The sequence below is a fragment of the Pseudonaja textilis genome, chromosome 2, assembly GCF_049901715.1.
Source record: "Pseudonaja textilis isolate UNSWEBS1 chromosome 2, rPseTex1.2, whole genome shotgun sequence".
In the NCBI taxonomy this organism is placed as follows: Eukaryota; Metazoa; Chordata; class Lepidosauria; order Squamata; family Elapidae; genus Pseudonaja; species Pseudonaja textilis.
The window spans coordinates 202,946,631-202,973,002 of NC_141991.1; the positions used below are offsets into that span (position 1 = coordinate 202,946,631).

Genomic DNA, 26,372 nt, shown 5'->3' on the forward strand with positions numbered 1-26,372 from the left:
CCTCATGGAGTCTGTTTCTGACTGTTTGAGCAGCCACATGCACATTTGTGGCCCGCTGGAGGTCATTTTGCAGGGCTCTGGCAGTGTTCGTCCTGTCCCTCCTTGCATAAAGGTGTAGGTAGCGGTCCTGATGCTGGGTTGTTGCCCTCCTACGGCCTCCTCCACGTCTCCTGATGTACTGGCCTGTCTCCTGTTAGCGCCTCCATGCTCTGGACATTACGCTGATAGACACAGCAAACCTTCTTGCCACAGCTCGCATTGATGTGCCATCCAGGATGAGCTGCACTACCTGAGCCACTTGTGTGAGTTGTAGACTCTGTCTCACGCTATCACTAGAGTGGAAGCCCCGCCAGCATTCAAAAGTGACCAAACCATCAGCCAGAAAGCATAGGAACTGAGAAGTGTTCTGTGGTCACCACCTGCAGAACCACTCCTTTATTGGGGATATCTTGCTAACTGCCTATGCTTTCCACCTGTTGTCTATTCCATTTGCACAACAGCATGTGAAATTGATTGTCAATCAGTGTTGCTACCTAAGTGGACAGTTTGATTTCACAGAAGTGTGATTGACTTAGGAGTTACATTGTGTTGTGTAAGTGTTCCCTTAACAAGGACTCATAATCCAGCAACTACAGGTAGTCCTTGACTTGTAACAATTCGTGTAGTGACTGTTCAAAGTTATAAGGGCACTGAAAAAAGTTACTTATGACCATTTTTAACACTTATGACCATTGCAGCATCGCCATGGTCAAATGATCAAAATTCAGATGCTTAGCAGGTGACTTTTGTTTATGACAGTTGTAATGTCCTGGGGTCATGTGATCCCCTGCGACCTTCTGACAAGCAAAGTCAATAGAGAAGCCAGATTCACTTGACAGTTGTGATATTAACTTAACAACTAGAATGATTAATTTAACAATTATGGCAAGAGATGCCATGAAATGGGGCAAAACTTAGTTAACAAATGTCTCACTTAACAACAGAAATTTTATGTTCAATTGTGGTCATAAGTCAATGTCTACCTGTACAATTTTAATAGATATCTTTTGATTAAAAAAATGAAATCCTTATATAAAGTACACAATTGTTGAAACAATTAACATAAATCTCTTCTCTCCTCTGCTATGCTTGGAAGATCTTCTCCAAAACATATGAAATATATACTATATATGATGTAATTGAAGCAAAAACAAATAAGCGTTTTCTTTTTTTTTCCCTCTCTTCTTTTGAAGCAGCTACAAAGGACTTTGAATTTGGTGAGGAATGAAAGTTCTTTCCCCTAGAGATATTTTCCACTCAAAATCATATTTCAAAATCATATATTTTCTCTTTCAAATGAGAAATAGCTGAAAAAAGTGTTTTTGACTGGGAAAATGGTTAGAGAAGAAACATTTAAGCAGCTCTTCTGCACAGCATTCCTAACAGATGTTTTTTGTTACAGATGTTAGGAAACTACTAAATGCATCTGCCTTGTAAGGTCTAGTTTTACCATTGTATAATTTAAAGGAGAATGTGGAAAGTACATCTTTACTACTTTATCCAGGATGACAAAAGGTTCTTTCAAAAGTTTGAAATATGCAAGTGTTATGCAGTCCTATACATGGCATTGAGTAGCACTTATCCAAGTCTTTATGTAATGAATTGCAGCCAAAGAGATTTTGTTCAGTTAAGTATTTTTGTCTCTAATGTTTGAATCAGATATAACTATAAATACAATTATATTTCTTTATTGAGTCAACTGAATTATTGAGCCTAATTTTCTGTGAAAAAATGAAATTATTTGGTAATACACATTTATAATTCTCAGACTACTGCCTGAATAATCAAGGAGCCCTCTCAGAAATGCAAGATTGGCCATGCAATCTATCCCTTTCAAGGCAGCATTTCAAGGCAGCATTTTCAGACATTGTTTACCAATGCTTTCTTTAGACAGCTGAGAGGCCAAAATCACTGATTTGGCTTCTGTACCTAAAGCAGCCTAGAATTGAAGTCTCTTCACTCAAGTCCAGTGCTTTAATCATTAAACCAAGCTGTTATTCCTTAGGATTTTGTTTGTTTTGTTTTTGCATTTTATTAAGTCTTAACTCCTACTAACTATGTAGACAAGCATGTGCAGTTTTCTAGGCAATATTATGAGAAATGGTTTGTACAAAAACATCCCTTTTGTATATCGGATGTTATTATTTTAATTATGACTTCACAAACTTGCTTGGTAATTTAATGATTTTATTGCCTACATCAAAATAAATCTATATCTTTTCGTATTTAATCTGACATGTTATTAACTGCCAACCACAAAGAAGCACAATTCCTAATTTCAGATAGTGATATCTTTCCTGTTCATCATATTAAAGCAAAAATGAAAGAGCTTACTATGCACTTTGAGAAAATATGGTTTCATAACTAATTCATAGTGGTCTGAATTTTCTTTGGAGAATTATTTTATGATGAAAAGATCTACAAAATAAGTATAAGGCATTCAAATGAATGGAAAATTAAAACCATTTATCACTTATTTATAATCATTGTCCAGATGTATTCCTGTGCTTTATGATGTTTTTAAGGGTGTATGAGTACATTTTTCTATCTGATAACTAACCTCTTGAATCTATAAAGTATGCATTTATTTTCTTGTTGCAGATATAAATGAATGTAAAATGTTCTCTGGCATGTGCACAAATGGCAAATGTAGAAATACGATTGGAAGCTTCAAATGTAGATGCAATAATGGATTTGCGCTTGATATGGAAGAGAGAAATTGCACAGGTAAATTGTACATATAAAGGATTGTCTTTCACTGCTTTATCAGTTGAGAGACTTCTGTCATTAGATTCTCACTACCGATCATGTGTATCGATCTTTCAATAAGTAGTTTGAAAAGTATTGATATCAACCTCTAATGTTCATTAGAAAACTAAAGCATTGCTTTTCTCAACATTCCTACAATCTAAATTTTGAATGGCTAAATAACCAGATTGTAAAGATTTGAGTAGTTTTGTTCCACCTTCCATTTTTCTACCCAAACTAACCATTTTTGTACACTTTTCATTTTAAAAATATTCTGAAAAATATCAATGTAATAGCCGGTCCACAGGTGTTCAAGATCTACAATGGGGGAATTAGATGTTTGTAAGTAAGGTTATGCATGCTTTGAAAATGATTCAGAAGTGTTTTGGACCTCTCATGTAAACAACCTATTTGCTATTCATTAATGCAGGCTAACTTTTCAGACTCACATGACAGTATATTGCTGTAAAAGTGGGAAAGTTGGGCTGTTTTAATGAAAAGCAGAAAAGAATTTCTTTCAAATTTTCAGCCTTAAAGGTAAAGCAACTTTTACATTCCAGTAGTTGCTAGCTCTGGGGTCTTCTTGCTTCATTTTTTCTATCTGCAGGCATTGTTAATTCTTTGATCTTGAATAAATTAATAATAATAATAATAATAACAATGACAACAACAACACAGAAGCAACAAGTTTTTCTCCAGTTCTTTTGTTTCTGATAGGTTATGCTAATATGAAGCAAGCCTTTAGAAAATATTTATCTCGATCTATTTTAACACACAATGCCACAGTTTAAAAATGCTAAGTCCATTGCTTAGAGTGCTAGGTCCAGCGTTTTGTTACTAATATACTCAGTGTGTCTTTTTAAAAATACAGGTAGTCAAGTTACAACAGCACTGAAAAAACTGACTTATGACCATTTTTCACTCTTATCACCATTTCAGCATCCCCACAGTCACGTAAATAAAATTTGGATGCTTGACAACTGACTCATATTTATGACAGTTGCAGTGTCCTGGAGTCATCCTTTTTGTGATCTTCTAACAAGCAAAGTCAATGGGGAAACGAGATTCACTTAACAGCTGTGTTATTAAATTAATAACTGCAGTGATTCACTTAACAAATGTGGCAAGAAAAACTGTAAAATGGGGCAAAACTTGCTTAACAAATTTTCAGTTAGCAACAGAAATTTTCAGCTCAGTTGTGGTCGTATGTTGAGGACTACCTGTAGAAATCTCATCTTTTTTACTCTTAAGGAGAAAAGCATAAGTAAGAATCTTGCTGACAGTAGAGTGCTTGCAAAGATTTCTTAAAATGCAATTGTACTACTGCATTTAAAATAACAATAATACTAATGTAAAAAAAATTGGAAAACTTTCAGAGTCAAGAGAAAAGACAGGTTATTTAAATTATCATAAACTGGCTAAGTTTGTTTGAATATGCTTCAACATTTCTAAATAAATCACTGTCCAACATTGTTCTGAAAGGAAAAACAATTCTTTAGCATCTAAAAAATCTGAGATTTAGTTAGTGACTTTATACATCTGTGAAGGATAGTTGGTTACATTGTGGGTGGCTGCACATTTAAAGTGAAAAGAAGTTTGTTCTGGAACGGTAGAAATTAAATCACCAGAGTAATGTAAAATGTGTGTGGCAAGACATGTAAATCAAGGTTTTCTTGGTATTAATACTGCTGCAGTTATTTCCTTGTTTATATAATGATTGTTTTCCTTGTTTTTATAAAGATTGTATTCATAAAAATGTTCTTGCCAAACTTAACTTAAAGTTTGGAAAGAAAATGTTACCCTGAATTCTTATACTTATCATGTTTAAGGAGAATTTCCTTTTCCTCTAATATAGAGTCACTTCATCACTAGGAGAAAGGTCAATTCTCTCATTAGGGGAGCAAGGCCAATTTCCCAGTCATTAAATAAAAAAATAGAGTCCCACGTAAGTTTATACTCATGCTATCACATTTACCTTTCTTTCTTTTCTCTCATAATGTGTAGTGAGAGATTAGAATGTCAACTGAGTAAGTCAGGAAGAGGCTTGGCGTGCTGTTCCAGGAAGGCCTTCTGTTCTTTTTTGTGTCAGAAACATGCATAAGTTAATGTTTTCTTCCGTTCTGCTGCTAGATTGGAAAGAATATACTTGAAATCTTCTTTCAGTCTTAGAATTTTGATTGGCTTATCTCACTTCTTTTCTAGTCCAGCCAATTTGAGAAGTAACTTACGTTCCTGTCCTCCTATACATTCATTAATAAGGGTGGGCAAGCTTTCTGCCATTTTTTTCAGTTTGAAGCAGAAAAGAAAATGCAGGAAGAGAAGACTTATTGGTTGCCATATTTGCCAGCCAGCTGTTCTGGAGATCTCAGAGCAATGTGAAAGAAGTGTATTTCAATATCAATCAATCAATAAAGCCTTTGGTTTCCTCCTGGCAGTATCTATCTATTTGTCCATCTGTCTGTCTGTCTGTCTATTTGTATATCCATCCATCCATCCATCCACACAGAGCAAGTTATACAATTAAAATGCCTGTTACAGATATGATAGAAAGTATAAAAAATTATGAATATCAACATAAATCTAATTCTGGTTGTGGTTATTGAAATTCAAATGCTGATTAACATGGCCCCCAGTGTGAATACCAGTTCATGTTATCTGTTTCCAGATTCATGATGTAGTCTTTAAGTATGAAGGTGGACGGCATAACATAGATCAAGACTACCATACTGCATTTTCCATGGTATATCTTCTTGAGACACTCGTATTATTTTCCATAGTGTAGACAGTAACCTAGGAATCTAGTAAGGTTAACTTCTATCCTCCTTATGAGGTCATTTGCTTATAAATACTTTCAGTAGAAAGGGAGAAATTTGAGAAGAATGAGAAGGAATAAATATTGATTTATTGTCAGTGATTGTAGAAATTGCTAGTTATAGCAGTGCATTCTTTCATTATATAAATATCACCTTCTTTTTCAGTCATTATTCTTCCAATCAATAATTGTAAGGTTCCTGGTGCCTCTGCATTTGAACCGTATTCTTGTTTCTGTTCTTTGGAGAACTAATTTATTTGATACTTGTGTTAACGATAACATAGTTTCCTTTTTTTTATTCTGGAACTAGATATTGATGAATGCCGTATCTCACCTGATCTTTGTGGAAGTGGCACTTGTGTCAACACTCCAGGAAGCTTTGAGTGTCAATGCTTTGAGGGCTATGAAAGTGGATTTATGATGATGAAAAACTGTATGGGTGAGTGGTGGAACTTTTGTAGGGTTTTTTTTTTCAGCTTTAAATTCTCCACTAGCGTTGGACTGAGAATTTTTACAGTTGGGGTACAACAATTCTTTATCTACATATTCATGTACTATGCTATAGTATACTATACTACACTACGCTACACTATATTATATTACAGGGGTCCTGAACCCCTGGGCTGCAGTGTACTACCAGAACTTCAGCCGTTCGAAACCAGACAGTGGAAGTGGTGGATGAGTACACATGTGCGCATTCCCACTTGCATGAGCAGAGTTGGAGCACGTGCACTCATGCTCCGTTAATGCAAGCAGTGGGCACACATGTCCACCACTTGTGCAAATGGAGTTGCACGTGTGCCTGCTGCTCGCATAGACCCATTCCGTCTCCTCCCCCCCCACACACACACTTGATGGTCCACACAGTCAGAAAGTTTGGGGAACTCATTATGTTATGTTACATTATGTTACATTACATTATTCTACTATACTATAATACACTATACTATATTTTACATGCATTTTAATCCTGATTGCCATTTAATTATTTTAGTTTGCTTTAGTGATATGTGCTATTTTTATTTTGCATTTTTATTTGATGATTTGGTATAGTATTCAGAGTCATGATACCCCATAATAGTACAAATAAGTGCTATGGGACTAATGGAAGCCACTAACACTGAATCTAAAAATAAAACTCTTTCTCTTTCAGAACAACTAGCAATACATTCAACTAAATAGTAGTCTAAACTACAGAACAAGGTTTTTCAGCAGTAACAAAAGATCACATACTACTTATGAAAAGTACATGGGTCTTAGCACTTATTTTGCTGCTTATAGTCTAGAACAAATCTTTAAAAAATATGGTGGGACATGATCCTTTTGCACATATTAGAATATATATAAGAACTTCAGAAATAGCAGTAAAAGGAAATCTTAATATATTGGGTTTTAAAAGTGTCAATAGGATTTTGTAAGCACCAAATTACCCTTATTCCTGTAATATCATTGTTTTGTTGCTTTGCCATATACACTGAGAGCTTCTGCACTGTAGACAAATTCCTTGTGTGTCTAATCACACTTGGCCAAATAACGTATTCTATTATTATTACAAAATGTAGAAGAGATAAGTTGCCATTGTTTTTATAAACAGGGTCTTAGAATGTAATTGTTTCTTGTTGCTTCCATGTCCATTTAACATGTCCTTTCAAATCTTTTCAGACATAGATGAATGTGAACGTAACCCCCTTCTTTGTAGAGGTGGGAAATGCTTGAATACTGAAGGAAGCTTTCAGTGTGACTGTCCTCTTGGGCATGAATTGTCTTCATCACGTGAAGAATGTGTGGGTAAGTTTCATGCATCTATGAATAAATTGTTCTGTGAATAAATTATCTATGATGTTGCAATAGCATAATATAAATTCATCCACTAATGCATTAAAAATGGTTTTACCTGGAACATTTGGATTACCTATATACCCTACATACTGTTTCCTTTTGGAGAAAGGAGTCTTACGCAAATTTCAGAATAGAGAAAACAAATAACAAACAAAGAAAATAAAGGCAAGATATGAAAGAAAATGAACTAACTAAATCTATCTTACGCTAACACCATTCACTGTAATTTTCAACAATTTCCTATCCTTGATGCCATTCTTTGCTTCCACCAAATGCACCACCAATTCATAGGCTATCTTTATAAACATTATTTTGTAATAGTTATTAAACCCACCATCCAGTTACAACTAGTGAAGTTTTTTGGGTGAGAAGTGAAATGTTGTTTTCTTCTTCCTTGAGGAAAAAACCAGTGCAGTTGCCCTTTGAAAAAACACCTTTGAGATAAGCATTCCATACACTCTCATACATTCTTTTATCTCCATTATGCTCTGCTTTTACCCTGCTCATTAACCGACCTTCATCTTCATATTATTCTATAATTTGAGCTTTTCATCCTGTCTTAAATCTAGAAAAAATCGATTATCTTTCTTAAATAATTATGATAATTTTCCTTAATCAGTTGTGTATAATTGTATTTATACAAACATTTTACAATGACCTGTTGAAAAGCAAAATCATATATATATACAGTGCATCTTCCCAGTATAATATTTCATTGCAATTCGCAAAGTTTAATCTGGTCATTCCTTGTATATTTAATCACAGTTCTGTCTCACCATCTTCCCAGTCACACTTAAAAATATAACAACATATAGTTTTTACATTTATTCTTAATCTTTCATTTTAAATCTTTGTTCCACCTTAAGTCGAGGTGCAGTTCTCAAACATAAATACATTGTATAGTCATTGTATAAACAAACTGCATCCATATTTTTGTAGTTATGCCAATTACACTTGCAACATTTTACATCAGTTACAAGTTTCTTCTCATCATTTTATTCTCAAACATTTACACATAAAGGATATCAGGTTTCTACCTACCTGGTTATCTACTGTAGCTTCTTTGTCAATGGGATAACTGTCTGAAAATAGAATAGAACACGATCAAATTTAATGTGGTGGGAGAAACAGCAAAAGTAAGATAGAGTGCACAGAGGTAATGGTTGGGATGTTCAGAATAATTCTGAAAAAAAAAAAGCTCATTCTGAGCTCTTTTACCTCCATGGATTTTTTTGAATCCATGACACCCCCCCCCAAAAAAAAAAATCATATGCAGCCATTCTTAGTTGTTGTACTTTACCAAATGGCCTTGTCACCTTTTGTCTACTTTCTTGTCTTGTTTCTACCCATCTATTTATGCCTCCCAAAATAATAACTTGTCTCTGAAACTGTATTCATTCAGAATGATACACAACTTTTTTTCACCAAATTGATCCTTCATACTTCCATTAGCACCTTTCTATGGTGAATAACTTGCAAGTGTCACAAATGTATGACTTCCTGCTTTTATATTAATCAAAACCAAAACTTATATCAAGCAGATTTTTCATGCTTTTAGCATTTCATTGTAATGAAACTCGAGTCTGTATTCAGTATCCTAATTATGCAAGTTCAGACCACTTTCATTGATACCTGTTACAGCTTTCCTCTTTCATTTCCTTTCACATTTTAAATTAAATATGTAAAATTAAATTCTTCACATTTATTTAGAGATCACCCTGAATAATCTATCCTGAAAATACATGTGCATGTTGATAATATTAAGCTTTTAATACTTAGTTAATATTTGATAATATTGTCATTTATCTTTGTTAATTAATAAATCTAAAGGAACACTTTAGATTTATTCCCCATTTTCCCCATGGAAAGGTTGGATATCAAATAATAGCTATGTCAGATATGTGCAAAACTGCATGAGAATTTTTCCAATTTCCAAGAAATAGTGTGCATGCTTAGCAACTAAAACCAGAAGACCCTGAAATTTTCTGACTAAAATCATTAAGTTTCCCAACATAAACAGAACTTTAGTGTCAGTTCGTTCATTTGTTGATGAGCGGTCATTAACAGTGTGACTTTAATTAGGGCATGATGGCAGGGTTCTTATCACTGGATTAAGAACATAATTTATATGAGGATTAGTCTCAATTTTATTTTTTAAAAATAATGACATATTAAGAAGGGTTATAGATATTCAAATTGGAAAAGGAAACTAGACATTGTTTTGTAGACATTCGCTTGGAAAGCTTGCAATATGGGTAAACATTTTCTAATTGGAGCTAAGGACACCTCGCATTATCACTGTGTATGATCTCATAAACATTGATAAAGATGACAAGACTGCAAATAAACAAATCTATATAGCTGCTCATGTACAAAAATAAATTCTGAGTGGTAGACAAAATAAAAAGATTTCTGATTTCTCCACTTTGAAAGCTATAATTGGTTTACCTTTAAGATAGTTCACATTGAGGTACGTAAGATACAGTAAGGTAAAGATTTATTTTTCCTTCATTATCTTGAACATATTTTTAATTTGGAAAAAAGGTATTTGTTGCTTCTGTTGTTTTTGTGAACACTTAAGCTATTATTATTTGCTTTCACATTCTTGAAGTATCTGTATGTATATTATTTTCTGATTTTCTTATTGCTAGATTTTTGCCTGTTAAAAACCTGAAAGAAAGACAAGAGCTGAAACAAGCAAATTTTCTTTTTCAGATATCAATGAATGTTCTCTTAGCGATAACTTATGTAGAAATGGGAAATGTGTGAATGTGATTGGAATGTATCAGTGTTCCTGTAATCCTGGGTACCAGGCAACTCCAGATAAGCAAGGCTGCATCGGTGAGTACTAGAAATTTTAACACCTGTCAGTTTTATAATATTTTTTAAATGTGTTCTTTTCAGACTTTCAACTTCATAAAAAACTAGATCGATACCTATGCTTTGCTATGAAACTATGTTGTCGGGCTTAGTTTTGGGGGAGGAAAATAGTGGGGCGGGGGGGGGGGAATCTGCCTTTGCCTACCAGCATCCATTGGTATTCTTCAGGCTAGCATCCTGTTAGTGTGTGAGAGAGTTGAGGGCTGTTTGGAAACTGAAAGAGTATTTGCTCTGTGAGCAAGAAGGAGACAGCAAGGAACCTGAATGTGGCTTAGGTCAATTGTTCTGTACTAAAGCTGCTTAGTGCTGTGAAACCAAGCAGATTTTTTTTCAAGTGAGGAGTAGAACTCCTTAGCATCAGAGCGTGTTAATAATAATATACAAAATACTAATGCTCTGATATTCATTTTGAAAAATCCTTTCTTAGTGAGCACCTAGAAGCCAAGAGGAACATATGTGCCAAATTTCAAGTTTGTAAGTTTTACGGTTCTGGAGATTTTGTAATGATGCATGAGTGCTATTTCATTTTTATATATATAGATAAGATGTAGCTTGAAGTTCTATAAAGCTGTGCCACCCTGAGTACACCTCAGCACAAAAATTACACTCTGTTACTTTTGTTAGTTTAGCTTTTGTAAATTTTAGCTTAGTTTGATAGGTTACATCACAAAATATTGACTCCTAAAAGCACTTAAGTTCTTCTATTGATAGAGATAGCAAAGAAATGTGAAAACTGGGAAATAAAAATGCAGGTATTAGAAACAAAAAAGTGATGCTTTATAAGATACATTTCTCATCTGTTCCAAATATACTCTCCTAGATATTGATGAGTGCATGATTATGAATGGAGGCTGTGACACTCACTGCAGTAATTCAGAAGGCAGCTATGAATGTAGTTGCAGTGATGGATATGCTCTGATGCCAGATATGAGGAGTTGTGCAGGTAAGATAAAGAGGTTTGACTTTATTTCTTATACTGCATCCACAACGAGAACAATGAGAAAACATTTAGCTTCAACAATAAAATTAGTATGAATTATTATTCCAACAAATGTATGGTTCCAGTAAAGTACAACAAAATAGCAGTATACACCATCAGGTTAAAAAATAAAAATGCAGAAAGGAAGGACAATCTCTGCAAATTGTTGCAATTTTTGCCAAACTCACAATGTGTAGCATCAAATGGTGCTTTATTTAAAAAAAACATGAATAGATCTCTCTCCTATCTTTCTCTTAAAATCTGTAAATTAGAAAATATTTTAAATTTCTGAAAAGGAAAATTTGTTTAATATCTAAGCTAATAGTTTCTTCACAGATTTCAGTCTGAGCATTAGAACTATTCATTTTCAACAAGAAACTCATAAGGAAATTTTTTTTAGGCATCAGAAAAATGTACTGAAATATCAGGGGAAAGCAAGTCAGGAATGAAAATAGCCCATGGGTTAAATGCATAGGCAGCCACAATTTCAGCTGCTTTTATAAAAATGACAAAACCAATGTCACATAGTCGATGTGCAAGTTCTGCCCCTTTGGAACATGCACATAACATAAAAATACATATGTAGAATGGCAGGTTTTTGGCATGGTGCTGCTGGATTAGTGATTGCTTCATAAAAGGAATAAGGGAAGTATTTTTATAGTGTAAGAATCACTCCAGATTAGCCTAGCCAGACCTGGGCAAAGGTTTTCAGATCCCTCGATATTAGAATAAAATAGAAATGATGGTAAATGTTTTACAGTAGTTCAAAGAAATAAGTAAATCCTACGGCAAAGTCACTATGCAGAAAAATGCAGGCAAGGCAGCAAGTTGGGAAAATAAAATATGCCTGGAAGCAAGAGGATTTGGGGCATTTTAATACAGTTAAAGACTACAAAATGTTGGCATCCTACAGTTATGCTGAAAAAAATGTGTGGCCCAACAAATATTTCATAGCAGATTATATAATGATGCATTGGAACATTTTTTCCAGTTTTATTACTGGGAAAAAATTCAAATTTATTAGGCAAATGAAAGATCAAATGTGATGATATTGAGTGTTTTTTTTCCCAGATATTGATGAATGTGACAGTAACCCAGATATCTGTGATGGTGGACAGTGCATTAACATTCCAGGAGAATATCGTTGTCTTTGTTATGATGGATTCATGGCTTCTGTTGATATGAAAATATGCATTGGTATGTGAGATAGTTATAGATTTCAGAGGTTCCCTTTTATAAGCTAAAGTTATAAAATGGTAACATACAAATAGGGGAAATGAATTAGATTTTTTTTCCTGTGCTTAAATGTAGTTTTAGTTAAGATAGAGATTTAATTTCAGCTTGTGAAAATGCTGGGAATATAATATATCTTGACTTTATTTGAACCTATGATATTCTAACAAACTAATTTTGGATGGGAAGATGGCATATATGTTAAATTGATTCATTGCTGGTCAGAATTTTCTTGAATGGTTCCTCATCAAATTGAATAAAGATATCAAATGGAATAGCATAAAACGTAGTACTCAACCTAGTATATTTAACCTTTTTATGTATAATTTGAATGAAAAAGCAGAGGAATTGCTCATCAGATTTGAAATTCACACAATGTTTAGTGAGATGATTAATACTTAGGAGACATATATAAAAAATATGCTGAAAAGATGCTTCAAGAGGTGTTTTGCTCTAACCTTCATGAAATAAAAGCACCCATTTTATACCATACCAGGCATGATAATAACATTATTGAAATATGTTTGGGAATTGAAAATGATCAGAAGCTGAATTTGGGGCTATTGTAAATTGTGGTGTAAAAGGGCAATGCAATCTTAGATTGCAACAATACAAATAAAGTTTCCAGTTCTCATGAAGAAATAGTTATGATATAGTATTGCTCATACTCCATTTTGACAGAGAGCTGTTCAGATGCTAAATTTAAAAAAGATTCAAAAAAGCTAGCATATGTTTAGACCAATAACATTGTGATAATAATGTACCTGGTCAAACTTAGCCTTGATGTATGATAGTACTTTTCAGGTAGCTAAAGGGTTGTTTCAATCATCATTCCAAAGAGAGAGAAAAATAAAGGTCCTGGGTCATAAGGCAGTGTATGTGGATAAATACTTAGAAAATCCTCCAACAATAAGATGGCCAAAAAGAATAGGATCAGGTTCCCTTCTCCAATGTATTCAAGCAGAGGCTGGACAGTCATCTGTTGGAGATAAAATGAAGACCCAGATTGTTAGGGGTGATATGCTGACTCTGTAAAACTGCTTAGAGGGGGCTGTAAAGCACTGTGAAGCAGTGTTGTTGTTATTAGTTGTGAAGTCGTGTCCGACCCATCACAACCCCATGGACAACATTCCTCCAGGCCTTCCTATTTTCTACCATCCCCCAGAGTGCATTTAAGCTCACGCCAACTGCTTCAGTAACTCCATCCAGCCACCTCATTGTCTGCCATCCCCTTTTTCTTTTGCCCTCAATCGTTCCCAGGGCTAGGCTGTTCTCCAGTGAGTCCTTCCTTCTCATTAGGTGGCCGTATTTGAGTCTGAAGCAGTATATAAGTCTAAGTACTATTGCTATTGCTATACTTTAATTTGAATCTCTGTAGTAAGCAGCAGAATGCACTTGCTGGTTTAAATGTCGTCTTCCAATTCTATAATTCTGCATGGTATTAAATAATATATTTAAGTAATTTATTAATATATAACAATTCTTTGATTTTGCTAATCAAACTCTTAAATGTTAGCCAAAATGTAGAAGACATTTTACCTTTTTATACAGATGTGAATGAATGCGATCTAAATTCGAACATTTGCATGTTTGGAGAATGTGAGAACACCAAAGGATCCTTCATTTGTCATTGCCAGCTGGGTTATTCTGTCAAGAAGGGAACCACTGGATGCACAGGTATGATATTACAGTACTATTTTTTAAAAACAAACACAAACAAACTTAGATTTGCCTCTGTGGAACATTTTTCATAGTTAATGATTTGGGCTTCCTTCTCATGCTACTAAAAAGGGGGAATTCTGCAGATAAGTGGATGTTTTCAAGTGGATGAGGTTATGCTGGGTAAGCATAGTGTGAGCATGACTGATCCTAGATGGGGGAGGGCGTACAAGTAGCTCATACAGTGCCATGCGACTGGGCCAGGGCAGTGAGTAATGCTGGGTGGGTGGGTGGGGTGCAAGTAACTTGCTGGGGTGACTTGTGACTTTCCCTGCCAGTTTCCCCATTCACTTTGCTTGAATGAAGCTAGCAGGGAAAATCACAAATTCAGTCACATGCCCAGGGTGTGTGTGTGTGTGTGTGTGTGTGTGTGTGTGTGTGTGTGTGTTCTGTAAGTATGATCCAACTGCCAACTACCCAGATTATAACTTTGAAGGGTTGCTAATGTCATCAACTGATGACTACCTGTAGCTGAATTTGAAATCCCAGCACTTGAAATTCTTATACATTGTTTTCTTTAAAAGCAAATGCATGCTCATCAGAAAAATATTATAAGGAATTTATGATTTCCACATGCTTGTTTCTTACCTAATTTCCATAGATACGATGACAGCAGTAGAAGTCAGATGAATGTAAAATGCTTTCTATGAAATTTGCACAGCAGTTTCTTTCTTTACCTTTAATTCATCCTTTCTTGCATGTAATTCAAGACATGTGATTTTTAGTTTGTTTTGGATGGTTTTTTTTGTATTTGATTTATTGATATTTTTATTGGAATTAAATTGTACCTCTTCTGTCATATCAGGAACTCCAAGAAAATGTGACACTGAGAGGTGTGGCAGGTTTTCTTTTCATGTTTTATTGGTTCTTTTATATATTTTGATACTTTTCTATAATCAATTGCTTACAATTCTATGTCACCGTATTTCTTTCTTAGGTTTATGAACATAATTTATATTTAAATTTATATTAAATCTATGTTTTGATTTATAGGAATTGTTTACAGTTATTGTATCAGTTGCAGATGTTATAAAAAGAGAAATAATCATGGTATTTAAAATATGTGGTACATCAAAGTCATTATCATTATTACCAACCTAGCTAACACTTAACAAGTTAGTTAAAAGTGTCAATGTTTGAATGTTTAATGTTTGTTTGTTTAGATGTGGATGAATGTGAGATTGGTGCCCACAACTGTGACATGCATGGTCTGTGTTTCAATGTTCCGGGAAGCTTCAGATGTAGCTGTAAGGAAGGATGGATTGGAAATGGAATTAAGTGTATAGGTGAGTAAAGATATATTGATATGGTTGTTTGCCTCATAAAAAGGCAAATGTAAGTTATGTGTTCATTTTAAAATTGATTCTATAGGTTGATCAATAAGGTAACTAGCTAACTGACACCACAGTAAGAAAACCAGTTGTATATATATTATGGGGAAATGGATCTAAAAGAATTTCAACAAATTTCAGATAGAATCTCTCTTCTCCATATAGGCTAAATCACATTCTTCCATTTTGCATATGGATATATTGGTTATTTTGAGAGCAAACTTTATAAACGATCATTTAAAATTGTATATTTATCAGGATTTCCTACTCGAAAAACTAATTTCAGACAACTGCTGTAAAAAGAATTACCTTCACTGTCAGCTGTAAATTAACTCCCAATTCCCAATATTGCTTAGCCTGTGTATTTATGCAAAAATTAAAATGTAGCTCTGAGAATTTCAGTAAACTAACCCCATTAGCACCCCACCCCCAAGATATGAATGAATTATATCTATTGTTGTTTTTCGCAGTATCTTCTCTACAATTTCAGATGGTCTTTTGATTCCAAATCTTCCTGTCCTCACCAGTATTTTAAAATATACATCTGTATATTTCATTGTTATTAACTATTCAAATATAACCATTATCCACAAGACAGGATAGTTTCAGATGAACGCAGTGAAACTTGTGTGATCTCTAGAGTTTCCTGAGAGGGTACCACCTTGTGGGATCATAACTACTCTCATAGTTCACCAAATGGCTTTATGGCCTTTTTAGAAGAACTGAGATAGCATTTAACCAATTCATCAATTTTCTGAAGTTTCAATAACAAATATCAAGTTAAACTTTTTGCTTTTTCAAGAGAATTATATCATAATGATTGAAGCCAGTACTAATAGCCTTTAAGCCAACTTCTGCTAGCTATTTGCTTCTGTAAAGCCAAATAATGGTTACTATTAATATGTTTATGATTTTTCTCCTTCTTATTTGCTTTAATAGATCTTGATGAGTGCTCTAATGGAACACACCAATGTAGCATAAATGCTCAGTGTGTGAATGCTCCTGGGTCATATCATTGTACCTGTGCAGAAGGATTTACTGGAGATGGATTTATTTGTTCAGGTGAGAGAAAGTTTAAACATATTTTATGAAAGAATTATATGTAATTTAGAAGTGGAATTCAGAACTTCATGGGACAATGGATTAGTTCAGCATTTACTTTTATGTGAACCTGAACATGGAGTTTCATCAAAATCCTAAATTTTCTCATATATCATTTCGAAATACAGATTATTTTGAAAATGGTATATATATTCCTTGGAAAATACATTTTTCCTACTAATAAATTTAAGAAATAGTAAACAAAATGAATTTCTAATCTATAAATGCTTAATGCTGTAACATTTCCAATTCAATAGATATTGATGAATGTGCAGAAAATATCAATCTTTGTGACAATGGACAATGTCTTAATATTCCTGGTGGATACCGTTGTGAGTGTGAGATGGGCTTCACTTCAACTTCCAATAGCCGAACTTGTCAAGGTAATTCTAATCTCATTTTGAGTATCTAGATTGTGACTGAGCAGTTTGGGCTTGTTGGTCGGAAAGCCGATAGTCCAGATTCAAGACTCGAGTGTCGCATGATGGGATGAGCGCTTGTTCTCACCCTAGCTCCTGCCAACCTAGCAATTTCAAAGCATTCAAATACGGGTAGCTAAATAGTTACCACTTCGATGGGAAGGTAAGAGTGCTTTGTGACATCATGTTGGCTGCATGACCGCAGAAATGTCTTTGGACAGCTCTGGCTCAACGGCCCTTGAAATGGAGATGACCACTGCCCCTATAGTCAGCAACAACTAGTGGAGTTAAATCCACAGGGACTCCTCCCCCCCCCTTTTTTTTGTGGAGAATTTGCATCAAAAATGAGGAGGTAAATTCCAAATACTAGCAGTTTTTGTATGGTGCAGAATACACACCATAGGATACACCATATAAAGCTAGCTATTCTTCTCAGGCAAAATGACTTTGTTTAGATGAAGATTTGCACTAGAAGTTTTTATGGCTTTGCACAAATTGTTGCATTGAATAGTGGATTGACTATTTTGGGCAATTAACAAACAACATGTAGAAAAAAATGTTCTGGTTATAACGTATGTGTAGGGAAATATATTAATAGGGATTTTGGAGAAGTAAACATAAGAATTTTATATTTGTGGTAATATATTTTTCAGTAGATTTCAAAGTAAAATGAATGATTTAATTTAGTGACATGGCTGTGGTCTCTCATGGTTCAGATATATCATATCCATCATGTTTATCTATACTGTGATATTTTAAACTTATTATTGTAGCTCCAGTTGTATTATTGTGTTTATTGCAGTCTTTATTTTAACACTGTTCTTAATTATGATTTTATCAGTTTTTTTGGTATACTGTTTAAATTATTTCATTTTTTTATTTTAGATGTTTGGAATGGAAAACAATATGCAGCATGGATACAATGTGATATGCAAATATTTTCAAATAATCTCCTTTAAAAGTTCCCATCATATACAAATATTGTATTCTAAGATACATACATTCTTTTCTGTAGATCCAATCAGGCTTGGTCACTGGGAGCAGAGGTTTTGTCTTTCAAGCTTTCGGACTAGGGCCGGAGCCATCTTTAGGGAACTTCTCTCTGGCAGTGTGTAGAGTTTCCTAAGGATAGGCTCTCGCATACGTCCGAAAACTTGGAAGACAAAATCTCTGGTCCTGCTGACTGATCCAGATTAGATTCTGCAACATTATCCTGGGATACATATATTTGCCTTCATTCATGACATTCTCTTCTTACTGTATAATAAAATTAAAAGAGCCAACTTCCTCTCAGTAACCATATATGTATAAAATTAAACCTTTCAAATATAGGTTTGCATTTGATGAATTATTAAGAAATAAATTATTAAGTGTATGTATTGTATTTATACATAGTGACTAATCATTTGGGTATTATCCTTTGTTTCAGATATTGATGAATGTGCCTTTCAGAATATATGTGTGTTTGGTACTTGCAATAACTTACCTGGCATGTTTCACTGTATTTGTGATGATGGCTATGAACTGGACAGAACTGGAGGAAATTGTACAGGTAAAAAAATATGTCTCTGTGTGGGGTAGGTGTATACCGTATTTCCCCATGTATAAGCCACCCCTTTTTTCCAAAATTTTCAAGCCCAAAAAGTAGGGGGGTGGCATATACAAAGCAGGTACACTTTTTATACATGAAAAATGCATAAAATAATAAAGTAGGAATGAACTGGTTTTCCAGCAGTATGCTATACTTTTTTGTAAAAATTGTAAGTGATGATCGGCCTGAATCGGCCTGAATGCTTCGTTCCTACCGTACTCTCGTTCCGATGCGTAGATTGTAAGCGTCGCCCGCACCGCTTTCGACGTCATGACCGAAGTTGTAGATCTAGACGTCGCGGACGACTTTCATCTGAAGCTTTTTCGCCTGTCGCCACCCGTACGGACGCCACCCGGGCTTGGCGGTGACCGTCCAGTCGACCTGCCGGCGATCGCGGGGCAGACGGTGTTGCAGCACCGTCGTTTTTTTTCGTGCGACTTGCAAGATTGTACACAGTATTCATTACTGTGTTATTTTGAAATTCTAAAATGGCTGAAAAATGAAGAGACAAGCTTACACTGCAAGCTTTAAGTTAAAAGTCATTAAGTTTGCCAAAGAATTTGGTAATCATGCAGCTGAGCGGGAATTTGGACCTCCACCAGATCGGAGGGCAATCATCAGATGGAGAAATCAGGAAGAGAAACTTCGAAAAATGCCAAGGATGCAAAAGGCATGTCGTGGAAAGTCTGCCAAGTGGCCACATTTGGAGAAGGAATTGAAGACATGGATAGTTGAGCAACGTCAACATGGTGTAGTTATTACAACCAAGATGATTTTGCAAGAAGCCAAAAGAATAGCAAGAGAAAAAGAAGTTGAAAACTTTACTGGTTCAGCAAATTGGTGTTATCGCTTCATGAAGAGAGAGAAGCTGTCAATGAGGACTCACACCAGACTTGCTCAAAGAATGCCTGAAGATTATGAAGCAAAAATAGTGGATTTTCATAAGTTCATCATCAACCTTAGAAAGCACTGGAATTACGATGTTTCTCAAATTTATAATATGGATGAAACTCCAGTCACATTTGACTGTCCAAGCAACAGAACAGTCGATCTGAAAGGTGCCAAGACAGTTTCCATAAAGACAACTGGAAATGAGAAGAACAGATACACTGTCGTCTTGGGTTGTGCTGCTGATGGAACCAAGCTAAATCCAATGTTGATTTTTAAGAGGAAGACTTTCCCTAAAGAAAAAATTCACAACGGAATACTTCTTCACATGCATGAGAAAGGCTGGATGGATACTGATGGTATGCAAATTTGGTTCAAGAAGATATTTGGATGCCGACCAGGAGCTCTGCTTAAGAAACCAGCTTTGCTTGTCTTCGATTCCTTCAGGGGACACTTGACTGAGGATGTTAAGAAGATTGCCGAGACTATGAAAACCCAACTTGCGGTTATTCCAGGTGGCCTGACTTGTCAGCTTCAGCCCCTTGATGTTTCCATTAATAAAGCTTTTAAGGTGGCACTACGAGAAGAATGGAACCACTACATGACGACGACAGCAGGAGACAATCTTACCAAAACTGGTCGACTGAAGAAACCATCAATTGGAGAAGTTTCGAAGTGGGTAAAGAAGGCTTGGGACAGTGTGAAGATCGAGATCATTGTCAAAGCCTTTAAAAAATGTGGAATATCTAATTCTCTTGATGGTTCAGAAGATCATTTGATATATGAAGATGACGATGAAGATGACACAGAGGAAGAAGAAATGTTAGCTAAATTAGATGCCAATAATATTGAAGAAGACGTGGAATGTGATGGAGCAGATAGTGATGATGAGTGTATGAGTGATTATTATGAATCTTGAATTTTGTTTCTTTGTAAATTTTCTTTCTTCATAACTTGTTTCTCTAATAAAATATTTTTTTCAAAACTTCACAGTCCAAAAATTGGGGGGGTGGCTTATACAAAGGGGGTGCTTATACATGGGGAAATACAGTATATGGAAGTATGTGTATAATCAATCCCCTATGTAAAGAGGTCAAAACAGGAACATTACTGACACAAAAAGAAAGTTATTATCAATGGACTATTGTTCGTTAATAATATTTTTTTCATATGGAGTGTCAGCAAATATTTCCAAAAATACAAAATTAGATATTCTTCTTATGAACAGATTATGTGAAAGCTGTAATTATAAACAATCTTCAAAAGAAAAACACCAGCATAAAAAAGTTATATGTACTAAAGTATAATTATATATATATATACATATACATATATATATATATATATATATATATATATTTCTTAAGTTTTCTACATGGTACTTACATGTATGGCATTGGCTCAGGAGCGCCAGGTATTTTCCCGTCATTGTAGTTGAGCTTTTAAAGTTGTAGCGAATTTAGCAGAATCTCATCTGCCATCATCAGGCTTCTGTATAGAAGCCTCTATAGTATAGAAGTTCTGTATGGAAGCTTCTATACAGAAGCCTGATGATGGCAGATGAGATTCTGCTGAAACGCCGCTTCACTTTACAACTTAAAAGCATAACTACAATGACGTGGGAAAATACCTGTTAAATGTCAATGCCATATAGATAGATAGATAGATAGATAGATAGATAGATAGATAGATAGATCGATCTTTGGTTGTTGAGGTTTCTCGCGTAGATTCGAAGTATCTGAGCAACGTTTGATGAAGTCTCATTCATCATCTTTCTGTCTCCGGCTCTGTGCTTCTCACAGAGCCGGAGACAGAAGCCTGAAGATGATGAATGAGACTTCATCAAACGCTGCTCAGATACTTCGAATCTCTGGAGAAAACCTAACAACCAAAGATCCACATACAAATACCCGAACCTATATATATATATATATATATATATATATATATATATATATATATATATATATATGCCATAATAATGCTATAATAGCGATGAAATTTAGTTATATTTTACATAATTAGATTTTGGTTAAAAGAAAGAATTCTGACTTCTTTTTTCATTATACTAATCATTGTTAGAATATGAGTGGTGCCTTGGTCTAGAGTGAAGACATTCACCTCCTCCTCAGAAGGTTGAGAATTTAGTGCTAGGCAGCAACAGATGTTTCTCTATCAGGATGCAAAGAGAAAATATCTGCTGCGAACTCCACATAGGCATCAGGAAGGGCATCCAACCAGTAAACGTTTAGCTCCATTCAGTCACCCTGATAAAAGGGATTATAGGGTTGTTAAAAAAAATCATTTCTAGAATATAGCCATGGAATCAAAATATAATGAAGTGTTGATTGGTTCAGTATTTCAGAAACTGGCTGAGATTAATAGGTTGCATTAAGTAAGCAGTTAAGAAGGAAGTATGTTTATTTTTTTTATTATGAAAAAACCTAATGAAATGAATATAAAGGCTTAAGATTAATTTCAGATGCATGTTTTTTACTTCAGATATTGATGAGTGTGCTGATCCTATAAATTGTGTCAATGGCTTTTGTGTAAATACTCCTGGAAGGTATGAATGTAACTGTCCTCCAGATTTCCAGCTGAATCCAACAGGAGTTGGCTGTGTTGGTATGTAGAATTACAGATAAAATTATTTTATATAAGTGGAGAGGGAAGACTACCATATAGATGTCTATTGTAGGAGACAAGTACAAAATGATAATGAAATGTTTCATGTTGCAGATGATTCAAATTCATTAAATGTGCTAATCCAGTGGGATTGGCTGGCAAAAAGGTTAATTTCTAAATGTGAAGCATTGTGTTCAAAGTGGTTCTCAAGGAACAAATTGACAAGTTGGAAAATAGGTTATAAAGCAATTAGAAATAACCATAATTATAGTTTATGACTGCACTGTAATTGAACTTTGGAAAAAAATTATTATTCCACACTTAAAATACTATACATTTGGGTATGTGATATATATTTGTATTATAAACACAGTTTTATTACATGGTGTGTTTTGTGATATGCCTGGTGACTTTACTTGAAAGATAACATATTTTGAGGTTTAGTATCTAGGTTAGGTGAAAAAAACAACCTGATAGTCATAGTCAGTGCTTCATAGACATTACAATAAACAAGCTGTACTTCACTTGTTTATATAAGTCTTCTTAGATTATTCTCTAAAACATTTGTGGAATGCCTTTCTAAAACATTTGTGGAATATTGAATTCCTCTCCCTACTTCCAAATTATTTCGTTCATGGTGCAGTCATAACTGCTGTACTTTCCATCTCTATTCTGGTGCTGTTAGAGCTATAGCTAGAAAAACCAAAGACTGTTTTCTTTGGGCTAATTACCCATAGTACTACTTCCAATGGCTATGGAGAATTTTTTTTGATAAATACATGAATACTGAAAATGTAATTTTGTTTGAAGGACTTTTTGGGAGTGTGCTGGGTGCAAACCGAACTAAGAATTACCCATAGTCATTTTCCAACATTTCGCTGATAAACATAGGCTAATTTATAAAACCTGAACTTTGTTTCATAATTTTTTGGAAATAATTAAATTAATTTATTGCATCTTAATATGAATGGAGCACACAAGGGGCTGCAGGAGTAAAATATATCACATTTTTAATATCATTTCATGAAGATAGCCAGTATCTACAGTATATAAATACTGTAACTATATATTTACTGTGTGTGTATGTGTGTATAAATTATATACTGTAGTATATTTACAGTATAAAATAAATGGAAAATTCATTTATCCATTCATTCTGCCTTTAACTCAGTAAAGAATATTTGTGGTGTTAACAGTCTTATTATGAAATTTTAATTTAATTTAATTGGATTTTACCTGAAATGATTTCCTAAGTAATAGAGATAAAATTAGAACTGGTTACCATAGTCATATGTTGTTCGTTTTAATTTGTTCACTGCTCTGTACATTGTCATTTTAAAAGACATGCTGATCAACACCTCTTTATTTTCTTTTATTCTATCCAGATAATAGAGTTGGCAACTGTTATTTGAAATATGGACCAAGAGGTGATGGAAGTCTCTCCTGCAGTACTGAAATTGGTGTCGGAGTCAGTCGTTCTTCTTGTTGCTGTTCTTTGGGAAAAGCCTGGGGGAATCCCTGTGAGACATGCCCACCTGTAAATAGCAGTAAGGAAACGACTCTGTTAGATGGGAGGACAGATATCTAATATAGCAGATAATGTAGCTATATAACATAAGCCATAAGGCTTTCTATAAACCAGTGCTTATGAGGAAACAAACATTTCTCTTAGGTGATACATCAACTTGTCAAAGCTCCTTGCCGTGCTTCTATCACATGTGAAACTAATGCTCATGACTTGGTTTTATTCTTGGTTGTTTATTTAATCCCTAGGTGAATATAATACCTTGTGTCCCGGAGGCGAAGGCTTCAGACCAAATCCCATAACAATTATCTTAGAAGGTATTTTTCTTTCTTTCAGTACATGGGTTTTGCTGACAGTAGTTAGATGTAGTAAAATATCTCTGAAAGAGAGATTTACAAATTGAAGTTAGAGAGAAAGTACTTTCAAATTTAGAATAAATTTACAATAACATTTTAAAATATAGATGGGAAAATTGATAAAAATTAGTTCATGATGATAATTCAATCATCTCCATTTATATAAGTTTTCCACCAATTCACAATTTCCTTTTGGAATGCCGAGGTCCTCAGAATTTGATTTGGCAGGTCTTACTCTTAAAAAGGAATAAAGATGGTAATATTAGTTGCCCAAATTTTATTACTTTTGGTATCTCTAAAGAATTTCCATCATCACTTCAGAAAAAGAATAATTAGAAATATGAATTGGCAACTCTGTACTTGATTGTTAGTTCCTGCTGAAGGACAAAAAAAAAAAGACTGAAAATGAAGTTACTGAATATGTATTAAAATATACTGCAAAAAATCTAAGATTGGTTAAATCAAATTAATAAAGCCAGAAATTAATAGAAAGTATGATTTAATTGTAATGATTTTGGTAGGAGAATCAAATGTGCTCAGTATTTTAATATTGTACTTAATATTTTTCCATCCAAAATTTATGAGAGTTAAATACTCTCTTAACTTTGCATGGGTAATCGTTTATTTGCCGCTTCCCCTCTCCCTCCCAGATTTCTGTAATAACAAAGTAAGCAGATTTATAATCAAAACTAAAGGCATAAGTTAATGATTTTAAAGTAGTCTTTCATGTAATTTTTATCAGCCAAAAAACATGGCCTTTTTCTTTGCAGACATTGATGAATGCCAAGAACTGCCTGGTCTATGCCAAGGTGGAAACTGCATCAATACTTTTGGCAGCTTCCAATGTGAATGTCCTCATGGGTACTATCTCAGTGAAGAAACACGTATCTGTGAAGGTGAAAAGTCTTAATTTTCCTTACAGCAGGAATGGAAAAACTATATTCTAAAGCAATATTTTGTCCCACAATCTCTTGAGAATATTCTATATGTATTTAATGTGGAGTCATAAATTAAAGCTTGTGGGTTCCATTACTGGAACTGTAGATTCCATTACTGAATTTCTTATAAATAATAGAAATTGAATCCTGACTTCTTTGAATCCTGATTAACCCAAATAATCCAATGGGATACAAATTCTGTCCTTTCCCACAAAATTCCTTCAAGAATAGGTTCAAGCAATAAGTTCAAAAATGTATTTAGATCACTGTATTACACAAAGAAAGAGACAGACCTCCCCAGAGTTACTTTTCACCCAGATTCACAGTTTCAACACCTGTCCCCCTGTGGACACATGGTTACATTTAGGGCACTTGGTAACTGGTCTCATTTACAGCCATTTGCAGTGTCCTATGGCCCCATGACCATGATTTATAACATTTTAAATTGAAATTGATATTTATTGGTTAGCTAGTTTTCAGCAAGAAATGCCATTGCAGACGATAGAATCACTTAACAAATATAGCATTCACTTAACATGTCAAGTCATATGATGAGCTTCTTAAAGATTCTAGGCTCAATTATGGTCATAAATTAGGACTACCTGTGTAGGGCCTATAACAGAGAGGGAAAGGATAACTTATATTCTGAGTCAATGTTTTTCCAACCACATATCTGTCAGGTTCACATAGTGATTTTCAGTGAGAATGTAGCATAGGAAAAACATTGTGCTATTGATGTACTTTGTGGGTCATTTAGAAAGATGAGTAAAATTTCAAACACAGGATTAAGAGATCCATTATTTGTACCTTGAGAACTTTGTAATAGAGTATGAAAGTTTTCATTTCTTCAATCTATTCTATGTTTAAATTGTTGGTTTGTTATTGTCATTTTTACTTATTAAAATTAAAAATTAATTTTGGTGGTTGATTCCCCCCCCCGCCCCCCAGATATTGATGAATGTGTTGCACATCCTGGTGTATGTGGTCCTGGGACATGCTATAACACCTTAGGAAATTATACCTGTATTTGCCCCCCGGAATATATGCAGGTGAATGGAGGACACAACTGTATGGGTATGTTTTCATATTTATGTACTATATTTACTTTTTTAAACTCTTAAAACATAGGGCCTGTTTACACTGATAATTATTTCTATGCATTATTTTTTAATTTTATTTATGTCCCACCATTATTATTTTTTATAAACAACTCAAGAAGGTGAACGTATGTTGTATATGAAGATTATAAGTATGGTTTGCATCAAAGCAAAACATTTATATAGGAGCATCACATGGAAAATCTTATTTAAGGCAAGATTTCAGAAGTGGTTAGCCTGTTTCCTCAGGCT

The 26,372-nt window shown here is 34.3% G+C and overlaps 1 protein-coding gene across 1 annotated transcript in view; it reads left to right on the forward strand.

Annotated features, from left to right (window-relative positions):
* FBN2 (fibrillin 2) overlaps positions 1-26,372 on the forward strand; it is a 116,166-nt gene that overhangs the window by 61,880 nt on the left and 27,914 nt on the right. The window contains exons 25-40 of the mRNA XM_087926889.1: positions 2,641-2,766; positions 5,910-6,038; positions 7,262-7,387; positions 10,154-10,279; positions 11,139-11,261; positions 12,369-12,494; positions 14,082-14,207; positions 15,413-15,535; positions 16,520-16,642; positions 16,939-17,064; positions 18,530-18,652; positions 22,082-22,204; positions 23,590-23,751; positions 23,978-24,046; positions 24,856-24,981; positions 25,972-26,097. Coding sequence (XP_087783015.1) covers positions 2,641-2,766; positions 5,910-6,038; positions 7,262-7,387; positions 10,154-10,279; positions 11,139-11,261; positions 12,369-12,494; positions 14,082-14,207; positions 15,413-15,535; positions 16,520-16,642; positions 16,939-17,064; positions 18,530-18,652; positions 22,082-22,204; positions 23,590-23,751; positions 23,978-24,046; positions 24,856-24,981; positions 25,972-26,097 — 1,983 coding nt within the window. The remainder of the gene's footprint in view (positions 1-2,640; positions 2,767-5,909; positions 6,039-7,261; positions 7,388-10,153; positions 10,280-11,138; positions 11,262-12,368; positions 12,495-14,081; positions 14,208-15,412; positions 15,536-16,519; positions 16,643-16,938; positions 17,065-18,529; positions 18,653-22,081; positions 22,205-23,589; positions 23,752-23,977; positions 24,047-24,855; positions 24,982-25,971; positions 26,098-26,372) is intronic.